The 24,134-nt window shown below is 51.5% G+C and overlaps 8 protein-coding genes across 8 annotated transcripts; 6 read left to right on the top strand and 2 right to left on the bottom strand.

Annotated features, from left to right (window-relative positions):
- Positions 1-122: 122 nt before the first annotated feature.
- On the top strand, positions 123-4,369 carry HETIRDRAFT_413276 (uncharacterized protein; the record flags this gene model as incomplete). Its single annotated transcript, XM_009542591.1, has 16 exons — positions 123-285; positions 342-454; positions 516-681; positions 736-1,616; positions 1,674-1,799; positions 1,854-1,955; positions 2,015-2,147; positions 2,201-2,301; positions 2,358-2,522; positions 2,585-2,690; positions 2,744-2,880; positions 2,939-3,204; positions 3,262-3,391; positions 3,455-3,719; positions 3,770-3,927; positions 3,983-4,369. The coding sequence occupies 16 exons, from the start codon at positions 123-125 to the stop codon at positions 4,367-4,369; spliced, it is 3,399 nt and encodes a 1,132-aa protein (XP_009540886.1).
- A 214-nt stretch (positions 4,370-4,583) lies between these two features.
- Positions 4,584-5,546, bottom strand: HETIRDRAFT_377595 (uncharacterized protein). The gene is made up of 5 exons (XM_009542590.1): positions 5,489-5,546; positions 5,393-5,429; positions 5,187-5,342; positions 5,076-5,139; positions 4,584-5,019 (listed from the first exon to the last, which is right to left on the bottom strand). The coding sequence occupies exons 2-5, from the start codon at positions 5,422-5,424 to the stop codon at positions 4,612-4,614; spliced, it is 660 nt and encodes a 219-aa protein (XP_009540885.1). The 5' UTR covers positions 5,425-5,429; positions 5,489-5,546; the 3' UTR covers positions 4,584-4,611.
- A 608-nt stretch (positions 5,547-6,154) lies between these two features.
- HETIRDRAFT_306200 (uncharacterized protein) lies at positions 6,155-6,742 on the top strand (the record flags this gene model as incomplete). The annotated part of the gene is made up of 2 exons (XM_009542589.1): positions 6,155-6,384; positions 6,436-6,742. 2 exons carry the CDS (start codon positions 6,155-6,157, stop codon positions 6,740-6,742), a joined length of 537 nt encoding a protein of 178 aa, XP_009540884.1.
- A 319-nt stretch (positions 6,743-7,061) lies between these two features.
- HETIRDRAFT_153681 (uncharacterized protein) lies at positions 7,062-10,640 on the top strand. The gene is made up of 14 exons (XM_009542588.1): positions 7,062-7,252; positions 7,314-7,321; positions 7,387-7,523; positions 7,582-8,332; positions 8,390-8,516; positions 8,568-8,619; positions 8,670-8,803; positions 8,858-8,962; positions 9,019-9,090; positions 9,148-9,274; positions 9,324-9,607; positions 9,658-9,931; positions 9,986-10,053; positions 10,114-10,640. The coding sequence occupies exons 1-14, from the start codon at positions 7,117-7,119 to the stop codon at positions 10,536-10,538; spliced, it is 2,700 nt and encodes an 899-aa protein (XP_009540883.1). The 5' UTR covers positions 7,062-7,116; the 3' UTR covers positions 10,539-10,640.
- Positions 10,641-11,163: 523 nt separating this feature from the next.
- HETIRDRAFT_468643 (uncharacterized protein) lies at positions 11,164-13,105 on the top strand (the record flags this gene model as incomplete). The annotated part of the gene is made up of 7 exons (XM_009542587.1): positions 11,164-11,351; positions 11,405-11,909; positions 11,963-12,087; positions 12,143-12,228; positions 12,289-12,484; positions 12,543-12,868; positions 12,920-13,105. The coding sequence occupies exons 1-7, from the start codon at positions 11,240-11,242 to the stop codon at positions 13,103-13,105; spliced, it is 1,536 nt and encodes a 511-aa protein (XP_009540882.1). The 5' UTR covers positions 11,164-11,239.
- Positions 13,071-16,303, bottom strand: HETIRDRAFT_30707 (uncharacterized protein). Its single transcript, XM_009541986.1, has 7 exons — positions 16,156-16,303; positions 15,239-16,089; positions 13,992-15,185; positions 13,915-13,941; positions 13,667-13,864; positions 13,582-13,618; positions 13,071-13,521 (listed from the first exon to the last, which is right to left on the bottom strand). The coding sequence occupies exons 2-7, from the start codon at positions 16,087-16,089 to the stop codon at positions 13,339-13,341; spliced, it is 2,490 nt and encodes an 829-aa protein (XP_009540281.1). The 5' UTR covers positions 16,156-16,303; the 3' UTR covers positions 13,071-13,338.
- Positions 16,304-17,918: 1,615 nt separating this feature from the next.
- HETIRDRAFT_58892 (glycoside hydrolase family 43 protein) lies at positions 17,919-20,715 on the top strand. Its single transcript, XM_009542095.1, has 12 exons — positions 17,919-18,130; positions 18,208-18,596; positions 18,659-18,743; positions 18,798-18,879; positions 18,940-19,096; positions 19,153-19,226; positions 19,277-19,337; positions 19,397-19,510; positions 19,567-19,615; positions 19,672-19,848; positions 19,903-20,522; positions 20,587-20,715. Exons 2-12 carry the CDS (start codon positions 18,347-18,349, stop codon positions 20,685-20,687), a joined length of 1,770 nt encoding a protein of 589 aa, XP_009540390.1. The 5' UTR covers positions 17,919-18,130; positions 18,208-18,346; the 3' UTR covers positions 20,688-20,715.
- Positions 20,716-21,179: 464 nt separating this feature from the next.
- HETIRDRAFT_306181 (glycoside hydrolase family 20 protein) lies at positions 21,180-24,017 on the top strand (the record flags this gene model as incomplete). Its single annotated transcript, XM_009542586.1, has 13 exons — positions 21,180-21,747; positions 21,820-21,899; positions 21,955-22,122; positions 22,175-22,195; positions 22,248-22,365; positions 22,424-22,447; positions 22,501-22,574; positions 22,628-22,731; positions 22,788-22,847; positions 22,893-22,935; positions 22,991-23,087; positions 23,149-23,204; positions 23,271-24,017. 13 exons carry the CDS (start codon positions 21,180-21,182, stop codon positions 24,015-24,017), a joined length of 2,160 nt encoding a protein of 719 aa, XP_009540881.1.
- Positions 24,018-24,134: the final 117 nt, after the last annotated feature.

Raw genomic sequence — 24,134 nt, 5'->3', positions numbered from 1 at the left:
GAACAAAGGCCTTGGACAACACGCGCAAACAAGCGAGCGACACGTGCTCGACGTTGCCGTCTCCGTCGGGAGTTCCCATCAGCTCTTGATTCCGTCACCGTCTTTCGTCTCGTATATAGGCAATGTCAGATCATGAATCGGTCCGAGACAGAATAATCCGCTCCGTGTTTTCCAGGAGGAACGCCAGCGGGGGCGCTGAGGAGAGCTACGTCTCGCACATCAAGGTCTGGGAGGACTCGGGCTCCGACGCTGAGGGGCTCAAGCCGCGGTACATCCTGCTCGCTCGTATGTCAAACGCCGCGTCGCATATCTCCGAGGCCAGTGATGCATAATCTCCGCAGAATCGAGTAACGGCAGCGGATCCCTGCATAAATCCAAGCTGAACTCCAACGGCACGTTCTCGGTCGGGAAGACATGGAGGCTGCAAGAGCTGCGCGCTCTCGAGGCCATCAATGTATGTCACCGTTCTTCCGCTGTCACCGGTCTCCGCCCCCTGTCGCTGACACTCACAACAGCCCACCATCCTCAACATCACCCTCGCACGAAGCTACAGGTGGCAGACCGAGAACCCGCGAGATCAAACGACGTTCTTGATCGCGCTCATAAGGCTCTTTCGTACCGTCACAAATGGATCTGCGCCCCTCCAGCTCATCAACATTCCTGATCCAGGGGGCCTCCCATGTGCGAAAATTGCTCTCCATTGACGTCTGGGAGACTGATCGCACACTTCAGTAGCGAGGCAGGCCCCCTCAAACGACTACACATCCGAGCTACGTACGCCCACGCCCCCTGCCGGAGCGCCGCGCTCGAAACCGCCACCGAATCAGCGATCCGTCACCCCCTCGCAAGATCGCAGCGACCACGAACGATCTTCAGGGGCAAGGTCGCCAGGGACTTCACGCCTGCAGTCACGATCTCGTCCAAGGCCCTCCCCTGTGTCCTCCCGTCCTGCTTCTCCCGAATCTGTACCGTCGCCAGTCAAGCCCCGGCCAACAACACCGTCGTCCCAGTTGGGCACAGTGCGCCCGCCGAGAGCCCGCCGACCGTCGAACGCAGCATCCCTTTCGCGGGCATCCGCGGCTTCCAGCCAAGTGCCTTCTATCAGTCTTCCGTCTCTATCCGTCCCTTCTCGACCGTCGGTAACTTCCATACCCTCCTCTTTCAGGTCTTCGACAGAGAGCAATCAAACGTACGTTACGTCGCGGCCTTCCCTAGAGGTCCCTTCGTCGGCAACATCTTTTGCACCTTCTAACGGGTCTGCTACGCCGAAGCGTGCACCGTCTCCTGCTGCGTCTGCTCGGTCGGCGGCCTATAAATCCCCGCCGAATAGAAACGGCACGACATCAGAAACTTCACAGCCGCGCAGAGATCATAACGCTCGAGTTTCGTTCTTTGACCCCGCCAACCAAGGCGCGCTTGATCGGCTGATATCGGACGACGCTGAGATCAACGCAGAAGGTGAAGAGGAGAGCACGCAGGCTACCATGGCTAGTGTGGAGGAAATGCTCGAGGGATACGAGTGGGCGAGCGACGACGTCCTGGGGCAGAAGAGGACGCGAGGAGCGGTCGCACAGATCGAGGCTCGACTGCTAGACGAGCTCATGGCCCTGGAAAAGGTACTCTCCGTCTTTATCGTTCATTCTTGCAGACATGTCAATGACCTTTCCTTCCAGGCCAACATACATTCCTTCATCGAGTCAGATGACCGAGTCGGGCTGGTGCTCAAATACCTCGATGAAGCAATCGCAGAGCTTGACAACATGGACAGTCTTGTGTCATCATACAAGATTCACCTCAACGTATACTCTTCTCCATCATATTCCCATGAATCCTGCTGACCCATTTCATCGAAGGCTGTTAACGATGACATCTCCTTCATTCAGTCACAGAACAGGGGTTTGCAGGTACAGACTCAGAATCAACGTGCATTGCTTGGCGAGCTAGAGCAGCTTCTGGTATGGAGTGATGTTCCCTTTTTCACGGCGTTTCCATCTCAACGAATGTTTTTGATCAGCAAACGGTTCACGTCGACCGAGATGCCCTCCTCACGCTTACCCAAGAGTCGTTGGAGAAATCACAGAGCATCCAAAGGCTCGAAGAAGCTTCGACAGAGCTTTACAAGGCCTTGCAGGCCGGCCGGGACCGCGGTGAGTCTAAACAAATCTCATTTCATTAATGCTTCTTTATTCACAATTTTTAGATATGGCTGCCACGATGGAACGATTGGACGAGTACCGAACCCATAATTCCCAGTTCTGCAAGCGAATTTTTGATTTTCTGTCTATCATGTTTACCGCGCAGGTAAGTGCTTATTTCTGAGTCGTCACGATGTGGGGCTGATGGCTGTCTCGCCAAAGTCCAAAATGCTCTTGGGCGATACGGGAGGGATGAACAAACCGAATGGACGTGGTCGACCGTCCTTGAAGGACCACCACGACATAGAGACCTATCTTGGTCGCTACAGTGGTCTGATTCTTTATCTGAAAGAAATGGACGAAAGCGTGTATGGCAAACTATGTGCCGTGAGTCTCGTTGTCTTTTCTCTCTCCTTTCACTTATAACACAACGCGGTCGGTGTCTGCAGGCGTACTTTTCAGCTGCTAGCGATCTTCATAATCAGCAAACTAATGCCCTGCTGTCGCATTATGGGGGGCAGGTGAAGAAGGTTGTCGAGGATGATGGTGAACAGAGTAGGGTGCCACCTCATCCTGGAGCAAACCCTCTCACAGTTGTCTTTGATCAGCCTTTGCAATTTCACCGGCCACCAATACTTCACGTGCCGCTGGCGGCCTCCGCCGTGCTGGGACAATTGTACGATCTCCGCTCGACGGTCGTAAGGACAGGGAGAAACATACTGAAGGAGAAATGCCGGCATCAGAAGTAAGGGAATCCTCGTTCACCATGCTAGGATGTTGTTGATTTTCTTTGTTCTCCGTAGGCGTTTGGTCACATTCTCGAACAGGTCGCACCGCAGGTCTACCGCGAGCAGGATTTCATCGCCGATTTCCTCCAAATTAACGATGCCGCTCTCACGTTTGCTGACTACATGGGTCTGGAGAACTATTTCCGAAGGCAGGCGGCGCGGTCGTCTGGTCTGAGTCAACAAACCGCAAAGCTCGTTCGCGGGGCACTAGATTTCATATTCGGCTTCTTGCCAATGGAGCTCAAAACTTGGATAGATGCCGCCCTTGCGAAGGATAGTTTGTGAGTGCGGTGAAGGCTTGTTCATCTATTCAGCTTATTTTCTTTCTTGCATGTCAGACAGATCATTGGCATTCTGGCCTATCTCGAGCGATTCCAGGCCGATGCGGAAGAGAGGGGCAATGCTTTTGTACTAACTTTTCTGGAGAAGCAGCGCACGCGGCTAAAGGCTCTATTCGATCGCCATATCGTGCGTGCCAGTTTCCTTCCTCCTGTTGGTGACCGTGGCTGAAGGATACGTCACTATGGCTAGAACACGCAAATCAAAGCGGTGGAGCAAACAAAGCTGACGAGCAAGAAGCGAAACGGCGTCGTCCACTTCATCAAGTATTTCCCCGTCTACGTCAGCCGCGTCGAGAGCCAGCTGATCAACGCCGACACGCTCGAGATCCGGCAGAACGTCGATGTCGCGTACGAGAAGATCGTGCAGACGATGTTTGATTCGCTCAAGCAGATGGCCAAGATGGACGGCGAGGGCGAAGATAAGGGGCAGCTGAACTATCACGTCATCCTGATTGGTGGGCCCCCTTTCATTTCGTTTTGCCCGGTCCAAGCGCTCGTTCTCAAGTCGCCAGGGCAGAGAACATGCACCACTTTGTGGCCGAGATTCGGCAGCAGGAGATCGGCTCCGTCGTGGCGTTTTCTAAGCGCGCCGAGGCGCTGTACGACGAGAATTTGAACGCTTATGTCAAGATCGTCCTCCGGCGACCTTTTGCCAAGATCATCGTACGTCGATCGTCGTGCATATCCGTGCGATTTCATTCGCTCAGATATACCGCAGGACTACTTTGAAGGCGTAGAGCGCCTTCTCAAGACCACAGCGCCGTCAGAGGTTGCGAACAATAGCAGCTACAACCGCTCCGCGCTGAAGAAGATTGTCAAGGAGTACAACTCCAAAGACGTTCGCAAAAACGTCGACGCGCTCTTCAAACGCGTGGAGAAACATTTCACCGAGGCGTCTGAAAAAGCCACGACGGACGAAGGCGGCGGTATCGCGCCGGGGACGGTGATGGTGGGCGTGTGGAAGGCCTGCGAAGAGGAGCTGTTGAGGATCACGGAGCTCTTCGTGAAGCGGATATCTCAGTGCTACGCGAACAGCGGGGTCACGTTGGAGTATTCTGCCGCGGACGTCGAGGCGGCGTTCAAGCGGAATCGCGTAGGATCGTGAAGCAGACGATGCATTCGGACAGTCGTGTCGTGTATGATGTACAGCACTGAGATTTCTTCTACTTCTAACGATCGTCTGCGAGCTATGCACCAAAGAGAACTAGGCATGAGACAATAAACAAAAATTCGAGAGCAACGAGGAAGGAAGAAAGTGTTTCTTTTAGATGATAGAAAATCAACGCCTCAACATTTCTACCCTGTTAACCCCTCCCTCCCTCACGCATCGAACCAAACACAAGCATTTCAAAGTGCCTGGGGTTCGGGCTCGGGAGTGTGTGGGGCGCGCGAATCGACGTTGTAACCGTTGATAGACGGCTCGACAGAGGTCGATGATGCAGCGGGAGTGGCGAGTTGGCCGTTTGCCGGCTTCACCGAACCCAAGACAGCGGGACCGAAGGCATTCCAGAGCCCCTGAACGGCCTGTAAGGGGCTCTGCTGTCCCGCGGGGTGACCGTTCTCCTCAGGTCCGGTGCCCTTGGCAGAAACGGGGGTCTTGCTAATGATGCTCCAGACAATCTCCCAGAGGCTCGCAAGGCGCGTCTGCGCGAAGGCGAGGGTCTCGGTCTGGGCTGAGGCAATGCCGGCATCAATATCCGCCTCGTGGCTGCCGTAGAACGGCTCGAGGTAGTTTTTGAAGATGAAACTGGAGCCCTGCAGATGCTGGAGGTCAGTGGCGGGGAGAGGTGGATAAGGGGGAGACTGCGGACCTGCAGCTGCGGGAGGGAAAGGTACAGCAGGAAGGCAGTTTTGATCTCCCAGTAGAATGGGAACCTGCTACGTGTCAGCAAAGTGTGTCAACAAAACACGGTGAGACATGCCAGCTCAGGAGCCACTCCGCGCCGTACTCGAACGCCACGAAGGCACCCACCACGGCCCAGTAGGTGGTCCAGCGTTCCAACTCGGGCTCAGAGATCGGGCGGTGCTTGAGGGCCTTGAATGTGGAGTATGAGGGCAGCAAAAATGCAAACCACCCGCTGTAGGGATTGTTATGTTGGGACAGACAGAGATAACGAGATACGCATACGTGAGGAGCCGCGAGAGCAAGGACATCAACATGGTGACTAGACGATAGTTGGCCAATGAGGCATGGTCACTTTGGGTGATGGGAGCATGAACGTACGCTGTATTTGGAGCGCAGGAGACTTTGTCGAGGAATGGGGAGGAGATGAGAATAGTCGTGTGCGTTGTCGAGCAGGATGATGTCGGCCGGGATACTTATAGACGCGGATAGCTACCGGAGATGACAAACGGTGCCTTCCCCTTTTGGTCCCGACGGGATGAGCAACGGCGACGTAATCCAGTCTACATTTTCAATTGAGCTCGTTGACCTTTAGTGCGATCGCCGAATCACAAAATGCTGGCCTCGTTCCTACTCATAGATCCATACATATCAACCTCACGGAAGGCAAACCTCTCGTTTTTCGTACATTGAACGTCGGCCCCTCTGGTTGAGTTCGTCCCGACAGATGTTCGCATTTCACGAAACGTAGCTCGGCCAGGTAACTACTCAAGTTTCCCTCCCGCCTATGTCATTACTAGGCTCGCATGGCGTACCCCGTGACGATAAGCTACAGTTCGCCACCTCTGGACCACCGTGGCGCGCCGGAAATTAACCCCCAAGGCCACAGCTTGTTTACACCTCTGTGAAGCTTTGATTCATAGACAAAGCTCCTTCCATGGCTGTGGGAGCCCTCTCTTGCATTTAAAAGGCTCTTGCGCCTCCCCTAATATCTGATTATCGACCATCGACCGGCCCTCCCTGTCTTGTTTTCCGTTCTTTAGAAATATGGCAGTGCAGAGTGCGATGAAGCAGCGTCAGGCTGCCAAAAGCCACAAGCTTCGTCGCAGGACCAGTCCTTCGCCGAGGCACAAACAGCGCAAGACGTCTGCTGCGAGGCGTGCTGATCAAGGCCGACGTGCCACTCCTTACCAGCTCTACATCTATACATTGGGGTTCATCAAAGACCCACTTCCTACCCAGGAGCAGATTCGTGCGTATGCCCACCGGGTTGATGAGTGCGTATGCGTCTGCGCCATTCTCACGCTCTAGGCTGACCTTCCCAATAGACGGCCAGAGAGGGTGAATAACTGGTTCAGCAACGCGCGGCAGAAATTGGCTAGGTTGAAGAGGAGTAACGACCTTCCAGGGACGAATAAAGCCCTGATTCAGCAACTACGGGACATCGGGATCGAATATGTGGCTTCGGACACTGCCCCCTCTGGCTCTGCCACATCTGGGTCGAGGGAGTCGTCTCCTGCTGCATTGATCGAGCGTGTGCGAGACACGGATCCGTCTGTGATTGACGGCGCACTGTCGCTACTCTACTTGGTGAAGAGGGTGTCGGAGGTGGGAGAGGGCCCATCTGGAGCTTGATGACATCGCACATTTTTTCTTTCTTTCCTGTGTTCAGCTAACGCAGTTTTCTCCCCTTCGGATAAATTTTGTTATACCCACATGTAGTCTATCCTTGTATAATTGTTACCGCTAATTGTAGCGCGCGAGACCCCGGAACGGACGAGAGCAGTGCGGGGTAATTGATTGCGGCCATGCGTGACCGTACGTGACTAGGTGTGACTGTTTGTACGCTGTAAGGGAGTGTTTATCTTCGAAAGCTTGATCTGTTAACGGAATAATCTTGTCTGACTCTCTTGCCCTTTCCTTCTCCTCCACGCTGGCCGGCCAAGGGGGTTTTCCACACTCTTCGGCCCAGCTTGCGCTCTACACATATCCACCATCCTCTCCATATCATGGACATGTCCAACGGCAGCGCTGGCCCCCCTCACATCGTAAAGAAGCAGGAGGATGTGGATCGGGATCCGAAAGGTGGTCCCGGAAGCAAACCAGATCTCAAGCCTGCCACCAAGACCTTGAATCGGGTTCCTCGTACGTCCCAATCTTTCTGAATTCAAAAGCAGGCCTCATTCTCTCTCTCTCGTTCTTCTAGGTGCATGTGTGAGTTTCATCAATTGTCTCCAATTTTCGTACTCGGTTGACTCATCGCTCTACGGACCCTGTAGAACGCTTGCAGAAAACAGAAGATGAGGTGCGAAGGTGCTGAGAATCCACCCTGTAGACGTTGTAGGCATGCCGGTCTCGAATGCCTCTTCGAAAAACCCTCAAGGGAAGCATCGTTGACTGGCGAGGCGGGGCTAGAGTACGTCGCTCAGGTTTTTTTTCGTGTCATGTCCTGACTCTCACTCCCTTCCTTTTAGGCGTATTCGGAGTCTTGAGGCGCACGTTGCTGATATCCGACAATCTCAGACCTCGATCCAGAACACGTTGAGTGAGATCGTCGGTCACTTGCGCGCCGGATCTTCGAACATGGCACGATCTCCGTCAGTGTTCGGGATGCAGACATCTCCAACCATGCAGGCGGAGTCACCGGCGCTGTCGACGCCATCTACTGTACGCGCACCTCTTATACTGGAGACTTCACACTCCATGATTCCTCCGCAGCACGGTGGTCCCGGCGCTAACCCCATGGCGTCATCCTCCCGACCCATATCGAATCCGAATGTTGGGCAACAGGCGTATCAAAGTCCTCCACCAACGGCAACAAGACCCTCTACAGATATGCACAACTCTCAAATCACACACCAAACCGGGCAGTACCAGTCTATGGGGCAAACCTACAACATACCCCCGAATTTCCATCCACCCATGCTGCCGCCCATCTCTAGTATGGAGCAGCAAATGGGTCCACCGCAACACCCACAACATTCTAATGTTTCATCTATGCGACATCAGTATGGGGACAATGCACAGCACACTCGCGCGTCCAAACACCTGAATGTTCCTGGAAGTACTGCTGGCTCAAAGCGCGCTATGCCGATGTCCAATGTCACCAGCGCCGATTCTTCTGAGGTGGAAGACGATGATGGAGAGCTTCCAGCATCAGGTTTGGTAGCACCGTGGGAGGTATTACGCGGCCTGGCGGACGTCGCAATCCAACGAGCTGCTAAGGTGGGCCATCAGTTTAGGTGAGAAAGTTGTCCCACTCATGATACATGCATTTTCAAGGAAAGCGGAGAGAGCAGCGAACCGCAGAGTCGACAAAGGACGCCATCTCCCGATCCCAAACATCCAAGACCCACGAAGCGGAGGAAGACGCATCACAAAGTACCCCGTGCCCTGACCTTCCCAGACGGTAGTGGCTTTTTGCGTCTCTATTTTTAGCCGCTGACGAAGTGTTTCGCAGTGGTCTCAAAGGGAATTATTTCAGAATCGGAGGCGCGCGAACTCTTCAAAATGTCGGTATGTGTGTGGGGCACAGCTTGTCACTGGCTGACATGTTGCGCAGTTTCTACCATGGATGTTCGACTTTCTTACCCATATTCGATCTGGCCACCGATACCTATGACTCTCTGCACGAGCGCTCTCCATTTGCCGTTGATAGCATATGCATGGTGGCCGCTCATGTGCGCGACGGAGGAGGTAGGTTGAAACCGAGACATGCGCGCCTAATGCTGACACATCTTTTCATTCTAGGGAAGCCTAGTGACGTGTATAATAAATGCCTTCAAGAAGTCCAAGCGATATCATGTGCCACTTTGTTTGCCCCGGTTATGCGCCACGAGGCTGTCCAAGCTATGAGTATGTGTCTTGTTTCGACGATATCTCGTCGATAAGAGGGCTTACCTTCACGTTAGTTCTCGTCTCCGGCTGGTCCGACAATGGTTGGTTGACTGGAGGACATGCCGTCCGCATGGCTTTTGAACTTTGTAAGTATTTATATTGTGACGGAATGCATTCCGACTCAAACCTCTGCCTATAATCAGCTATGCATAAAGCGTGGCCCAGGCTTCTCAGGCGAATGAATTCTAATAAGGCCACCGATGGGTCTGAAGATAGAGATCTAGTCGTTGCTGCTAGGACGTGGTTCTGCCTTTATCTATTTGAACATCAGTGAGCTCACTACGCCGTCATGCCGCTCTGTTTATTAATAGATTTCTAGAATGTCGTATGGGACTGGTCGTCCTGCTATCTTGAAGGACGATGAGAGCATATGGCAATGTCGTATGCTCCTTCGGCACCCCTTGGCAATCGAAGATGATATGCGTCTCGTTTCCACGGTAGAGCTAATGGCCATCCGAGAACGAGTCCATAATCAGCTAGCACCATTTGCCTATGGTTCGGTGGACGAGCGTACTTTTGAAGTTCTCCGCAGTGCCGATGCCGAGTTTGTACACTGGTATCAAACGTGGGATCAGGCCTTCTCTCAGAAGTACGAGGATGCGGGTATGTCATTTTCTCATCGCATTGTGCCTACAACCAATGTCCCGCATTAGCATTTTACAGGCAAAGCTTGCAAATACAGCATCTTCATGCTGAGTTGTACCATAACGCTTCTGCTCTACGCGGTCTCAATGGCCCAGAAGATGTACAGAAGATGCCACAGTCCCAGCGGGACCTGGCCACTCGATCGATTCATATTGCACGGCAAGGCTTGGATATCACCGTGAACTCACCCGCCTACCGAGAAGGCATGAAATATGCCGTCCACTATACCCATGCGACCGCTACGTTCGCTGCCTCCTTTTTGCTTCGTTTGGCTCGACTGTTGTAAGTTGTGATGACGTTCCAATCTGCTATTATGAGTCTAACGTTATTTCTCAGCCCCCATGACTGCGATATGCAAGAGATCAGATCTCAAGTGGAGATGTTAGCTTCACTTATGTCCGAAAGTGAGCCCTCAACATGACACATCTTATCACACACCTTCCTCGTCTAATCATTGCGCGCAGTTCCCGGAAAGCGCTACGCGCTGACGCTACAATTAATGCTGAAAAGGTCCAAGAAGCGCAAGCAGGGTTCTTCACGGTCGCCGAAAGTTAGCCGAGAGACCTACCATGGTCAAATTCCCGTCGACCGTCCATCTGGCATGGCGGTGAACCAGGTCGTCAATCAACCCCCCATTTCTCCCACCTACGACCCCAATGGCGGAAAGGATGCTGTGAGCCATGTGGCCCAAACGACGAATTACATGCCCTCGAATCAATACGTGGCAAATGCCGACTATATCTGGCGTGGCTTCGAAGCGACCTCGAACGAGCAATTGCCTGTCTGGCTATCTGATCAAAGCCTGGGTGGCAATTCTTTCTCACAGAACGGTATTGACGCATTTTTGTTGCCTAATGATTATCTCCCTCCTGCGCCTCAGATTTGGTAGTTATGTCACGATGTTCTGCTGTGTCTTTAGCTGTTTGTTGTACACTCTATGCTGTATCTTATAGGAATTGCTGAGCGATATGCATGCGGATTTATTCATTGTAAACCCATCCGATTTTCATGGAAAGGCTGATCGAGGTAGTTTCCATTCTTCACGGTACGTCGTTGTCTATTTTGAGGGGTTCAAGTGACTGAAAGGTCCATGTTAGTTCTCGATTGGTCACTGTACGGCTAGACGGCCAGATCGCAATAGTCTGCATCAAGACCTTAGCTATTAATATCAGCCCCACCCTTTGTTGGGTGGCCAGCACCGAAAACAGGCCTTCTATCTTCATCACAAGTTCCTCGATGCCGAAGCGTTCTACATCCCCCTCCCTTTCCCGCATTTCCCAGTCTCCATCCGTCTCACCTCCCGAGCCTTCCACAGGTAGCGCGTGGCACGAGCCCGTCGAAAATCCGCCTCAAGACTACTTTTCATTGCCCTATGCCAATCCACCATCCCCCAAAACCAGTGATGAAACTCTTGCATCAGACACTCCTAGGGAACTATCACACCCTGACAGTATAAAACTCAGAGACCTCTCGGAGTCTGGGTCTAAGTCTACCCTCGATGGCTTGGGAGATGCGGACCGAACTGGGCGACGCAATTCCCGTCTCGACTGCAGCGATTCACCTTTCGCAGACAAAGCCGGGGACTTTGAGATGCCTGCACGCTCTTCGAGCCAGGACGAGGCCTCATTCCTAGCGGCGCTGGCTGAAGTTGACCCGTTCAAGGAGGACCTTAATCGCACAGCGGCCACGCAACAATTTGAAGGTAAAATTGGTGCAAAATGATTGCTATCCGTTCGATGCTGACCGCTAGCCCAGATCGTGTAGATCGGCGAGACTTCCTTCTGAAATTGACGCAGGCTCTGCTCACATTCGGCTCGCCTTCCTACCGAATAGAGTCACAGCTTCTCGCTGCCTCTGTCATTTTGGAGGTGGACGCTGAGTTTGTCTATCTGCCGGGTGTCATTATCGTCGTGTTCCACAATCGGGAGACCAAGACGACGCGATTGCACACTGTCAGGTCCAGCGGACGTCTTGCGCTCACTTACTTGCATCGCGTTCACGACATCTACAAGGACGTGCTTCACAATCAGGTCAGGGTCAAAACCGGGACGAAGGCGATCGACAACCTGTTGCACACGAAACCCTTGTACCCGGTATTTTTCCGCTGCATGCTGGCGTTTATGTGTGCCTCTGTGATCTGCCCTTTGGCGTTCGGTGGCAGTTTCGTAGATATGTGGATCAGCGGCACCTGTGCTGCCATTCTACAATTTCTGGGCTTGCGAACCGCTGTCAAGAGCGCTCTGTATGCACATGTCTATGAGTGCGTGCACGGACCTCTCTTAGCCCAAAGCGTGCTTGCTGATTTTTTCCCAGAATATCTATCTCCTTTTTCATTTCGTTCGTCGCCAAAGTTCTGGCTGGCATCCCTGGGCATATGTTTTGCTACAGTGCCATATCATCGGCCGGTGTAGTCCTTTTATTACCCGGCTTCAGTGTTCGTGAGTGCCTATCACTTTTTGATCGATACGGATGAGGTCCTGACGCAACTTACAGTTGTTAGTTCCCTCGAGCTGACATCAGGAAACTATTTTTGCGGTTCAGTGCGCCTGATATATGCGATCATCTACACACTCCTTTTGGTAGGCACCAATTGCAGGTTTTCCTTCTGTTCCGTTTTTCTTACTACCATCATACAATAGAGTTTTACCTTGAGTATCAGTGAAGATTTTTACACGACGTTCAATCCGAAGGCTTTCCGTGGCGCTGGTGCTTTGGCCAGCGCTGGCGATTACATTCATGGAACGTTCTTCAATACCGGTAACGAAACTTCGGTCCAGCTTTCTGGCACGTTTGCTTTTGTGGATGCAGCGACAAAAACCCATCGTGCCACTAAAGGTGAGTGTCTTGATTTGCCTATCTTGGTCGCCAAAAAGGCTGATCGTACGATATGAAGCTTGCTTCCACGATGATCCATCCTTACCGTGGTATCACCAATCATTCCCATGGTGGATGGTGTTTTTTTTGGTGCCGATATATTCAACATGCTCGTCTCTCTCAAACCTGCAGTCTGTCCGCAGCTGGTCATTTCCCGTTATGGTCCTCTTTTCTTGCATCACATACGCAGCAAACAAATTGGCAGCGCGGTTCATCTCAAACGCCAGTGACGTCGGTTCAGCTGTCGGAGCCTTCGTGATCAGTTTGCTCGGAAATGTCTATTCTCGGGTCTTTGGTGGCACAGCTTTCACCTCCATGGTGACAGGAGTCATGTTTCTCGTTCCTGTAAGTCCCACATAGCCCCAACAAGCTACAATGTTTCTCACCAAAATCCAGTCCGCACTATCACAAGCAGGTGGCCTGACACAAGCTTCCAACGCCGACCAACAATATTCCAGCAGCCTGACACTTGGCATTCGAATGGTTCGGGTAGCTGTTGGTGTCACTGTCGGTCTCTTCGTCGCCCAAACGTTGATATACGCAACTGGGAATCGCAAGCAAGGTGCACATTTTGCTTTCTAGCGCGCAAACATGTATCTATATACAGGGGCACTATATATTCATTACATGTACTATGCTCTGCATATCGAATATCTAACCGCTCGAGCAGGCGGCTCCAAGAAAAGAAATAAGCTAAAAGGTGCACGATAGCAAGACAAAACGGAGTGCGATCAAGGACGGGACATAATAATGGTACTTCATACAACAGTCCAAGACATGAGAAATAAGATAGATAAGCGGATGATGAGAAGAAACTACCCAAAGAGCTGATTGAGCTCCTCCAACCGACGCTGTAGCATCTCTGCCTTGCTAAAGTTCTGGAGGGTCATATTCGCGAGCTCGGTCTTCTTCTTCTGCACCTCTAGAAGACGGGCCTCAATGGTGTTCTCAATGATGAGTTTGATCGTCGTGACTGGTTTTGTCTGTCCTAGGCGGTGCTATATAAGAGTCGCGTTCAAACAAACTTTCTGTGCCAGATAGAAGTGATTCAGACGAACTATGCGATCCACGGCTTGGTTCTCAACCGCGGGGTTCCTGAAAAACCATTAACTTAGTTAGATGAACGATTTTCAAGTGGCTCACCAGTAAGGATCCATAAGGTATGCACGTTGGGCTGCTGTCAAATTGAGACCGACCCCGCCTGCTTTCAGACTGACCAGTAATACTTCGCACCCAGGATCGTTCTTCAGGGCATCCATAGCACGCGATCGTTCATCACGTTTCATTGTTCCGTCTAAACGATCATATCGGATTCCAGCAGCTTCTAAGGCATCCTCGATCCTAGGGACATTTGGTCAGCAACAAAAACACTGGGAGGAAGATGTACTTGCTTATCAAGCATTGTAGTCCACTGGGAGCTGCGCGAGGCAATGAGAAAACTTCTTCGTTCGATAAAAAAGAGACGCACAAAACAATAGATTTCGTGGGTGCATCATCCACAATGTTGCCCTCGCCATCGACCATCTGCACTTCAACAGCACCAGGGTCGTAATTGACCGAATGGGGATTCAACCTCGAGAACTGGACTAGATCCCCGAGTAACGCCTTGACCTTGGTCGAGGGATGGAAATCCTCCATCGAGATACCCTTGACCCGCTTCTCTTTCTTGCACGATTTTCTTTTTGCCGACGATGACGATTCCCCGGAGACTGCGTTTGGATTGACTTCAGTGGCATCACTGGGCAGGAGGCCGCACTGGCACACTGAGCACGGTCGAGATAGGTCGGGCGGACACTTCGGCCAATCCGGATGTACTTTCTTCTTGTAGCAACAGCCACAGAACAGATGCTGGCAGCGCGTCAAGACGAGAAGATGGGTCGGGCGAGAGGGGCTATGAGCTCGAGATGGGGGATGAGACGGAGTATTTTTTGGCTTTCTTCCTCGTTTCGGAGCGATAGAGCTCTCGTCCGTACCAGAGAACTCAGAACCTTCAGACCCTGTGCAGAGCTCGATCCCGCACTCGACGCACTGAGTAGTAGCAGCCTCTCTCAGTAGCGCGAAGACGATCGCAGCTCTAGCGGGGGTGATACCGTCCGTAGCTATAGCGGCGGCAGCTTCTTCATAAGACATCGCATCTTGCGTCTGCACGTCGCCCAGGAGACCCTTACCCTTCACCAGCTCAAAATGATCACAAATCTGCCTCAACCGCAGAATCTTCTGCAAAATCCCAACATAGTTCTTCATGACCTCGTTCTTGTCGGACATCTCGTTAAACTCTGCTTTGGACTCGTTGAAGAATTGGTCATAGATGGCTTGCTCCTGCGCGTCAAATTTGAGATAGCGGAGCTCGTCTCGTCGAGGCGGTAGAGATAGGATACGCTGGCCATCTTGGGCTTTACTCTCTTTCGTTCGGCGCAGTGTGATGCACTTCATGATGCTCTGTAACCGGGCGACTCCTAACGGTTGGCCATACTTGACAGGAGCACCTATATATTCGGTCCACACAGTCTTGTCATTGAATGGCTCTAGCCGCAGGAACTTGATGAGGGCGTAGATATCATCCAGTTTGTTCTGCACTGGGGTGCCCGTAAGACACAATCGACGGTCTGCCATCAAGTCACAGCAGGCTCGGCATCCCACGGTGCTGATCTCCTTGATAGAGCTGGAAAGTGTTAGACGAAGGAGTCCCACGTGAGTGAAAATTGAATGACTGACTGGGCTTCGTCCAGCACAACTCTAAACCAGTACACGCTCTGCAAAGCACTTGTGGCGCCCATCGATGCGGGTGTGCCGGGCTTCTTGCGTTTCGTGGGCTTCTTGGGCTTTCCGAGTCTGATGGTCATCACATCGCCGTCGCCGGTAGAGTCGCTGCTCTCGTCTTCCTCTTCTTCGGCCGACGCAAGGCTCTTGCTCTGCTTTGAGAACTCCGAAGCCAATGTCGCGTAAGTTGTGATCACGACATCACAATCAGCTAGGAATGTTGGATCCGGGCGACGCGCATTTCCATGGTAGACGTACACCCGTAGCGCATTGGACTTCGCTATCGTTGTGGATGCTGACGCCGATGCGATCTTCTTACTGTCGGGAAGGCAATCCTCCGGAGTGTTTGGAGTAGAAGTACTCGGGACGAGAGAAGAAGTCCTGGAAAGCTGGGACAAAGGAGTAGGACAAGATCCCGCCCCGCCGAAGAGACTGACACCGCCTTTCCAATGCTCGCGAATCTGATCTTCCCAGTTCGCAACAGTGGACAAAGGGCAGATGATGAGGGTTGCTCTGCTCTTGATCTTGATGCGACAGGCCCGACTGTATTGCGCTTCCATGCTGTCCTGCAACCTGACTTGTTTTGCTCTGGCTTTCGCGGAGAGCAATGGTGTGGACGGTGCTACGGGTACGTCTGGCATGCCCCAGACGCTCCCTACAAAGTGAGAGGCAGTGAGTTCCGCCTCGGAGTTGCGTTCTGGGGGAGGAGGAGTGAGTTGGGGAAGACTTTCAGCTGCAAAGACTTGTGCAGATTTCATAGTCGATGCGATGAGGGAAACACATGTAATGGTCTTCCCAAGGCCCATCTGAAAAAGATCAAGTCAGTGGGAGAGGAAGACAACTCAAAGATGCTTATGCTCGAGTATGCATACATCATCCGCTAGTATGGCACCTCTACACTCAATAGGCTCCTCGAAAACTTCCTTCTGCGTGACGAGATGATGCCACGAGTCTTGACCTGTCAAAGGATTCTGTCGAGGCTGCCAGAGCGACGATTTACCTCCCGAACCAGTGATCTCCTGTTCTCTCTCAAGGAGAAAAGTCAGTGCCCTCTTCTGATGTGAATACAGCTTCGTGCCGATCTCAGGTGCTATATATTCACAAAATCACAAGAAGTGGCCATCTCATCAGATTACCAGACTTCAGTACAAATTTATGTGTCCACGCACGAGGATCTGTCTCATCAAGTTCGTCACCGCCCTTCATATTCTTAAACAGCTCGTCGACTTGACTCCTGTGTACCTCGATACTTTTGCCTACGATGGCAGGTGTCGACCATCGACGGTAGTTGCTGCCTCCAGGTCCACTGTATCCCAAGCGACCGGGCACAAACCGATTGGATCCGCCCGTCGAAAGAGTGTGCGGATTATAATAGATATAATTGCCAACTCGCTCCTGTCCATCTGTGATGGATTGAGGGTGATCCAGATACAGAGTCGACTGGTGAAGATAATTTCCAACGACTGGAATATTCCCTTTGGGGGTGTATACGAGAAGGTGAAGAGGTAGGATAGGAAGCTATTTGATTATTATTGAGAAAAATGTATAGTGAGATCTGAACGAACCATATGAACATGACACTCACATTGGGTTGCCCTCTCCTCACTTTCGCGTCAAGTCTAATCAGACCCTTCCCAAGCATTGGACCCAGTGAAGATGCAACCTTCTGTTCCACAACACCGAATATATCCCCAGGCCGAGACTCACCAGTAAGCGTCCGAGTGGGCGGTACCTTGATATTGATTGTATCCTCACTGCCCGGCTTGTTAACGTTACGTTCGTACTGCAAGCGAACGGGTGCCCATTCATCTTCCGCTCCGGGATATTTTGGTTGTGATGACTTAAGATAATCGACAGGATACAGGACAAGAGCGTTAACCCTCAACAGGCCAATACAAATGGGGGTTTTGGGTGGAAGATCCGGTGAAAAGGCAGGCTGAGACTGGGAGCTGGATGTGTGTGATTCAGGAGGTCGAAGTGATCGTGGCGGGGGCGAGGGCGAACCCGTGAGGTCAATTACATCTTCTCTAGAACCGTTCTGCATATAATGACGGCTAGGCGAGGAAGAGGATGCCACTGGTAAAGAATTTGGGGGCGTAGGGGGTGCGTAATAGGGCGTCGGAGGTGTATAATTACCATGCACAACATTGTGAGAAAAGGAGGGCGCTGAAGGGAGTGCTAGGCGTCCGTCGGTTAGGACGAAAGATGATGGTTCAGTCGAAGTCTGGTGCATGGGCCTAAATTCGAGTATCGGTGCCTGATTGAAAGCGTGGTGAGGAGGAGTAGGTGGAGGAAACGATGGACTATGCGACCAAGAGTGAGAGGGGGAGGGATGTTCGACGCGCCGACGTTTTGCGAGTCTGTCTTGGTCGTAGTCGCTTTGATCCTCGTCCATGGTGAGATCAATGGGATGTGACTGTGCGTAGGTGGCAATTGGTGGGAGGTGGAAAGAAGTGGACGTCGAGGACGTCGAGGACGTCGACATGGTAGTCGCAGTCACGGAGGATTGTTTGCTAGTCAGCAGCTTTCTTCAAAGGCGCTGCAGCGACGACAGCCACGTGATCACACAACCCGGCGGAGTGTGATGGGCTCGACCAAGCATCGACTGGCTTTTCTCAGCTGTTGTTCCAGTTGTTTGGCACTGCCTGCTCTCCACAGCAGTCCACAGCTTCCCATTCGCTTGCTTACGAGCACAATGTTTCCAACAGCTGTTCGTCAGCGCAGCCGACATCTCCTAACTGCGATCGCAGCTGATCAATCATGCCGACTGTGTGAAAGATCGCGTCGGGCATTCTCGAACCAGACACAGCGCAGTCTTTTCCATGTTCGGGCATCTGTTCTTGTCAGAGGTAAACTTACGTGCCTCTGTGCTACATATATCTTCCTCGTACTCTAACCCTTCTCTGGTTACTTGACCATGTCATAGCTGGGCCGAGAGCCTATCGCTTCATGAGCGACGGCCCGCTGAGCTGGTCATATGCCTACCGCGCGACACGAACAAAAACGTACTTAAGAAGTTGAAGCCCATGCTATCCAACATAACAGCGCCCAGTGGCTCGAGCGATGTTTTCGCACGTTAGCTCATTGTCATGGACCCTCTGGCTGCAGCGGATGGCTGTGGTCACTGTGACGGCCTATTCAATGACGAGCATGGCCTATCGTAACCCTGTATTACCCGGTTTCCACCCCGATCCCTCCTGTACACTTGTGAAGGAGTGGGATAACACCTTCTTTTGCGCAACAAGTTCTTTCAATGTAGCGCCTGGTGTTCCTGTCTTTGCTAGCAAAGATTTGCAGAGCTTCAGGCAGATTGGTATGCGTATAAAAGGTCCATGAGCAGCGATTCGGCTCATCACCCACCATTTTTGTTTTCAGGAAATGTCATTACCAGGCCCAGCCAACTCCCGGGCTTGGCGCATACAAACGGCTCTACGAGTGGTATTTGGGCACCATCCATACGGTCAGAATCTCGAGCTTGCTTGACAATAGCACTCAACGCATTACGAATCAAAAGGTTTCATAACGGGACCTTCTGGGTCGTTACAACTCTCGTATACGACGATCGCGCCCAAAATGACTCATCTCGATGGGATAATGTGAGTGCGCACTTCTCCTTCCTTCTCTACTGTAGTGTCTACCCGTCGACATCATTTTAGATCATCCTCAAGACGACAAACCCGTACGCCTCTGATGCTTGGTCTGATCCCGTCCATTTTACTTTCGAAGGCTATGACACATCCCCATATTGGGATGAGGAAGGGGATTCCTACATCGTGGGCTCGCATGCGTGGCATATACTAGAAATGATACAAGGTAGGATCGCATCGCACCCACAAACTCGTATCTAATCCATTGCTGCTCGCGAATAGGGTTCAACATTAACCTGAACACTGGTAACATCACGGGCACGATTTACGATTTATGGCCGGGCACTGGCGGAATAGTAAGTGAGTAAACCTCTGAAGCGTGTACATAAATCGAGGCAATTCTCAGGCGCCTGAAGCGCCGCATCTCTATCACCGAGATGGTTTCTATTACCTGATGATCGCTGAGGGTACGTTCCCGTGATTCTAGTTGCACAGTACGCTCTGATCTGCACGACTCAATCATCAGGAGGCACTGGTTTGAACCATATGGTGACCTATGCACGGTCTCGGGATATGTGGGGCACTTACGAACCAGACCCTGCAAATCCTGTTCTTACCAACGCGAATACTACGCAATACCGTAAGTCATCCTTGGTCTTAACCTAACGCTCATTGTGGCACTCATGCAATGGCTAGTCCAAACCGTTGGGCATGCCGACATCTTCCAAGATACAAAGGGGGATTGGTTAGTCACTAAAGCGATATTGGAATGCGTCGATCTAATGTCAAGCTGTTATGTAGGTGGGCAGTTGCTCTATCGACGCGTTCGGGCCCCGAGTATACATACTACCCAATGGGAAGAGAGACCGTTCTTACACCTGTTCAATGGGAAAAAGACAAATTTCCGACCTTCATCCCCGTCCGCGGTGCAGAAGTAGGTCCACTGCCTCCGGCGAACAAAGACATCGGCGGCAATGGGTGCTCTACTTTGTTCTTCGCTTCCTGGAGATTAATCTGACATCCTGTTTATAGCAATTGGGCTGGAGCGGACGATGGCATTACGTTCTCCCCGGGATCTTCTATTCCCATGCACTTCGTCCACATTCGATATCCTGATCCCGCTGCGTACACCGTCTCGCCGCCCTCTCATCCAAATACACTCCGCCTAGCCCCATCTATCCTTAACATCACGGGACTTGACGGGCGCACCTCCCCTACCCCACAAACCTTTGTCGGCCGCCGGCAAGAGCATATTCTTTTCACATTCCAAGTCACCCTTCAGTTTGACTCTGCTCAAGATCAAGCAGAGGCCGGTGTGTCTGTGTACCTGAATCAGCTGCAGCATTTCGATCTCGGCGTCGTCACGCTCTCCCCACAATCAGCCATCCAAGCGGGGTATTCGGGCGCGTTGTCAGATGGCACGAGCAGATACGCGCGGTTGCGGACCATAACGGCCCATTCGACGAATGGAGGGGCTATGGACCCGTTCTCCAAGCCGGCAATCCTACCATTGGGTCCTGAGGTACTCAACACGGTCTCTCTGCAGATAGAGGCGGTCAATAGGACCACATACGCGTTTAGATATAAGAGCGGATCCGAGTGGACGACTGTCGGGTGGGGCAATTCAAGCCAGGTTAGTGGAGGATTCACGGGTATGTGGCGCCGGAACAACTCCCTGTTCTTAATTGTGCGAAAGTTGACTTATAAACTCTCCAGGGACGATTCTTGGTCTGTTCGCGACTGGAAATGGAAAAAATATTAGGGACCAGGCGTACTTCTCTAGCCTATCATACCAAGGGAATCATGACGTATTCTGAACCTCAAATGAATTCCTCGGTTTCATTCAACTTCGAGGAGTGTGCTGTGCACTAGGGCTAAGCCGGGGTCTCAAGCGTTATCTCAAGTCGATTAAACATAGATACACCTTCTCTCACTTGATTGCCTGATCAAGCGAGATCTAAGACATTCAACGAAGTTTAACGACCGTTAATGAGGGTTCGCTGATTTGATACCTTGACCGGGACCTCTCTTCTGCTGACTAGGATTAGGATCACATTTCAGGGCTAAGTGATTATGCCATATCTTATCTCTGAATATGTACTGACCTGTACGCAATCGCACATCTAGAAACATGACCATCTTCTATCCGTCACCAGACCGCATGCTCCTCCCAGCCAGGTATTCTTGACAATCGAAGTCGCCATCTCAAATCATCCCAGCAAGAGCACTACATGAACCGGGCACTTATCTGCACCCCCAACTGCTATTCCTTTCATCTAGGTAACTCACAAACGATACTCACAAAGACCATGGCAGCAGGCCTAATTGGACGGATGATCTGGTTCGCTGCGGCTGTCGCGGCCCGCTTCACGCTGTCTCATGCCTCACAGTTCCCCGCTGTTGTACCCGCCGTGCATAGCTTCGCCGCTTCGTCGACTGACTCTTTTGTGTTACCGCACGATCTACGGATTGTCGTTGATGGAGAGGTGGCAGGGCAGTCTGACCATGATGAGATGACGTTGATCCCACCTTCGCTCCTGTCTTTTGCGCAGACGTTCGCGAAGGATGTGCAAGACGTGTTTCCTGGAGTGAAAGCGACCGTATCGGAAGGCGATGCTCGCAGTGGAGGCCACATATTTATGTCCATCTTGTCGAAAGAACAGGCAGCGATGTTTAGGCTGGCAAAAGGAAGCCCAACGTCAGAAGGGTACCGTATGGAGATTTCAGGCTCAGGCGTCACTCTAGAGGGGTCTGGCGCAAGAGGTTCGTTCTGGGGCACACGCACGTTGTTGCAAGGGCTCGTCTTGAACGGGATGAAGCTGCCTGCAGGGATAGTAGTGGATCAACCGGACTGGGAAACACGAGGTCTCATGCTCGGTACCTTGGTCTACTTTTTGTCTATTTATCTGTCTGACTGATTCATCGAACTCACTTGGACCATCTCTTTAGATGTTGGGCGGCAATGGTACCCAATATCTTTTCTGACGGACCTGTGTGCATATGCCTCCTGGTTCAAAACCAGTGAGTTCGTAAGTCATCGATTCGTACAGGAGAGGCATAGAACCTAACTACTATTTTGTTCAGCACGTGCACCTCTCTGACAACCTCGGCGTTGGGGATACAACCTATGCTCGTTTCCGCTTGCGTCCTGAAAGCGCCGTCTTGGCCGGTCTGACCCCTCACCTTAACGAAACTTACTCCCGGCAGGAATTCACCAGTTTTCAATCTCAATGTGCGGCACGGGGCGTCACAGTGAGTTCTGAGGTACATGAGTCCCAACCATGATTTTAATATCGGATCGAAGGTCATCCCCGAAATTGAAGCAGTGAGCATGCATTCATTGAAATATCCATAGCTTATGAAATTTTCAACGCTAGCCTGGCCATGCATTGGTCATCACTCAATGGAAACCCGAACTTGCGATCCCCTCAGAGCCAAGCCTTATCAACTTGACTGTCCCGGACGCGATCCCCACTATCAAGTCTATCTGGCAAGGTCATTCCTTCGATTCGCTATGTTGTTCTAACGACGCCCTTGGCTGACGATGACATAGAATTCCTTCCTTGGTTCCAAACAAGTACTCTTTCTCTAATACACGATGATGGTCCTTGTAACGATACTGCCCCTCAGGACAAGTTTCAATCGGAGCAGACGAATATGACTCGCGTCTGGCAAATGATTACAACCATTACGTCAATGACATGGTAAGTGGGTTCACAATTTGGTTGCTTCAGAGATTGAAATACATGATTGGTAGAGCGATTTCATCAGCCAGCAATCCAATAAGTCTATCCGGATTTGGGGAACGAACGAGCCATCAAACACCACGTCTGTCAGCAAGAGTATCACGATCCAACACTGGTAATGCATCTGCTATGGTTTAAAAAGGTCTCCTTTCCATTTAACGTTCTTTTCAGGGAGTTTTTCGAGGACGATCCTTACGCTTTGATCAGACAGAATTATACCGTGATTAACAGGTACGACTAGTTCATGTTCACCTGCGTGAGTAAGGGTTGATGCAGAGTATTCAGCGATGATGCTTTTAACTATATTGTCATGAAATACGTGAGTTTCGGATCTTCGCACAAGTCATAAGAACTACTCAATGGGATTTCAACAGTCCGGATCTTATCCCCAACGCTTGAACCAGACGCGGCTTTGGAATGGCGCGAATGTGAATACAGGAGGAATCTGGGATCCCCATATCTTCGATCGAGGTAAGGCGGACACCTGTTGCCAATGGCCATCAGCTCTTGCTGATTTGTACTCTTTCTCCAGGCAATGCGTCAAACAACCCGACTGTAGAAGCCGGTCGACTTCAGGGCTCAATCATGGTGCGTATGGCTATTCTTGGCAGTTCCGCTATGATCTCGACCTGATCCTGATCCTCTTGTGCACAGGCTATATGGAATGATCACGGTCCCACTGCATCTACTGTTTTAGAAGCATTCTACGCCCTGAAGGGAGGGCTTCCTGTGACTGTTTCAGCGGGCTGGCAGACAGCCTCTCGCTCGGGCCACTTGACCCAAGCACAATTTGATTCTTCTTATCCTGCGCTCGAGGCGGCTGCACCTGGCCAAAATTTAGATCGCCGAATTGCTAGTAAGGGCGGCATCGTCTTGGAATATCATTTGACGCACGACTCAGGAGGCGTCATCCTGGACCACAGCGGGAATTCATACAACGGGAAACTGTCCGGTAGTGTTGTCTCTACGCCGCTTGGCTCCAAAGGCCATGATTATACCTTGCTCGTCAATATCAGCTCTTCGTATACTCCAAACATCCTTCTCACAGGCCCGGACGATTCTTTCGGATTCACATCATCTGGAAATGGGACGACATTGTCGTTCACTTCCTCTAATATCACGTTTCCACTGTTCAATTATACGCTGCCAACGGTCGCAGCATCTCCATGGAGAGAGATTATTATAGTTGGCACGGAGATCACCACCTCTGTTTTTGTTGATGGCAGTTTTGTAGGGGATTTCCTCACCTACCTGGACGGCACTGAAGTCACTGGCCCGATGTCATTCGTAGCCCCGCTGCGGCAGATTTTGGCCGATGGGAGATTTGTAGCTGACTTCGTTGTATGGAATGGAATTCAGGACATTGGTCGAGTATCGAATTTACATCAGAAGATTGTGTAGCTACGGCGAGCTACCAAACTTTTATTTCACAGATTGTTGAGTGAAAAACTACATTGGATTGAATTGGTACATAATTACTACAGTCAACGTCCGGCTTCTGATACAACCAAAGATGAA

Source organism: Heterobasidion irregulare (assembly GCF_000320585.1).
Source record: "Heterobasidion irregulare TC 32-1 unplaced genomic scaffold scaffold_01, whole genome shotgun sequence".
NCBI lineage: Eukaryota > Fungi > Basidiomycota > Agaricomycetes > Russulales > Bondarzewiaceae > Heterobasidion > Heterobasidion irregulare.
The sequence above is the reverse complement of the archived record's forward strand: the minus strand, read 5'-3'. Positions and strand labels throughout refer to the sequence as shown.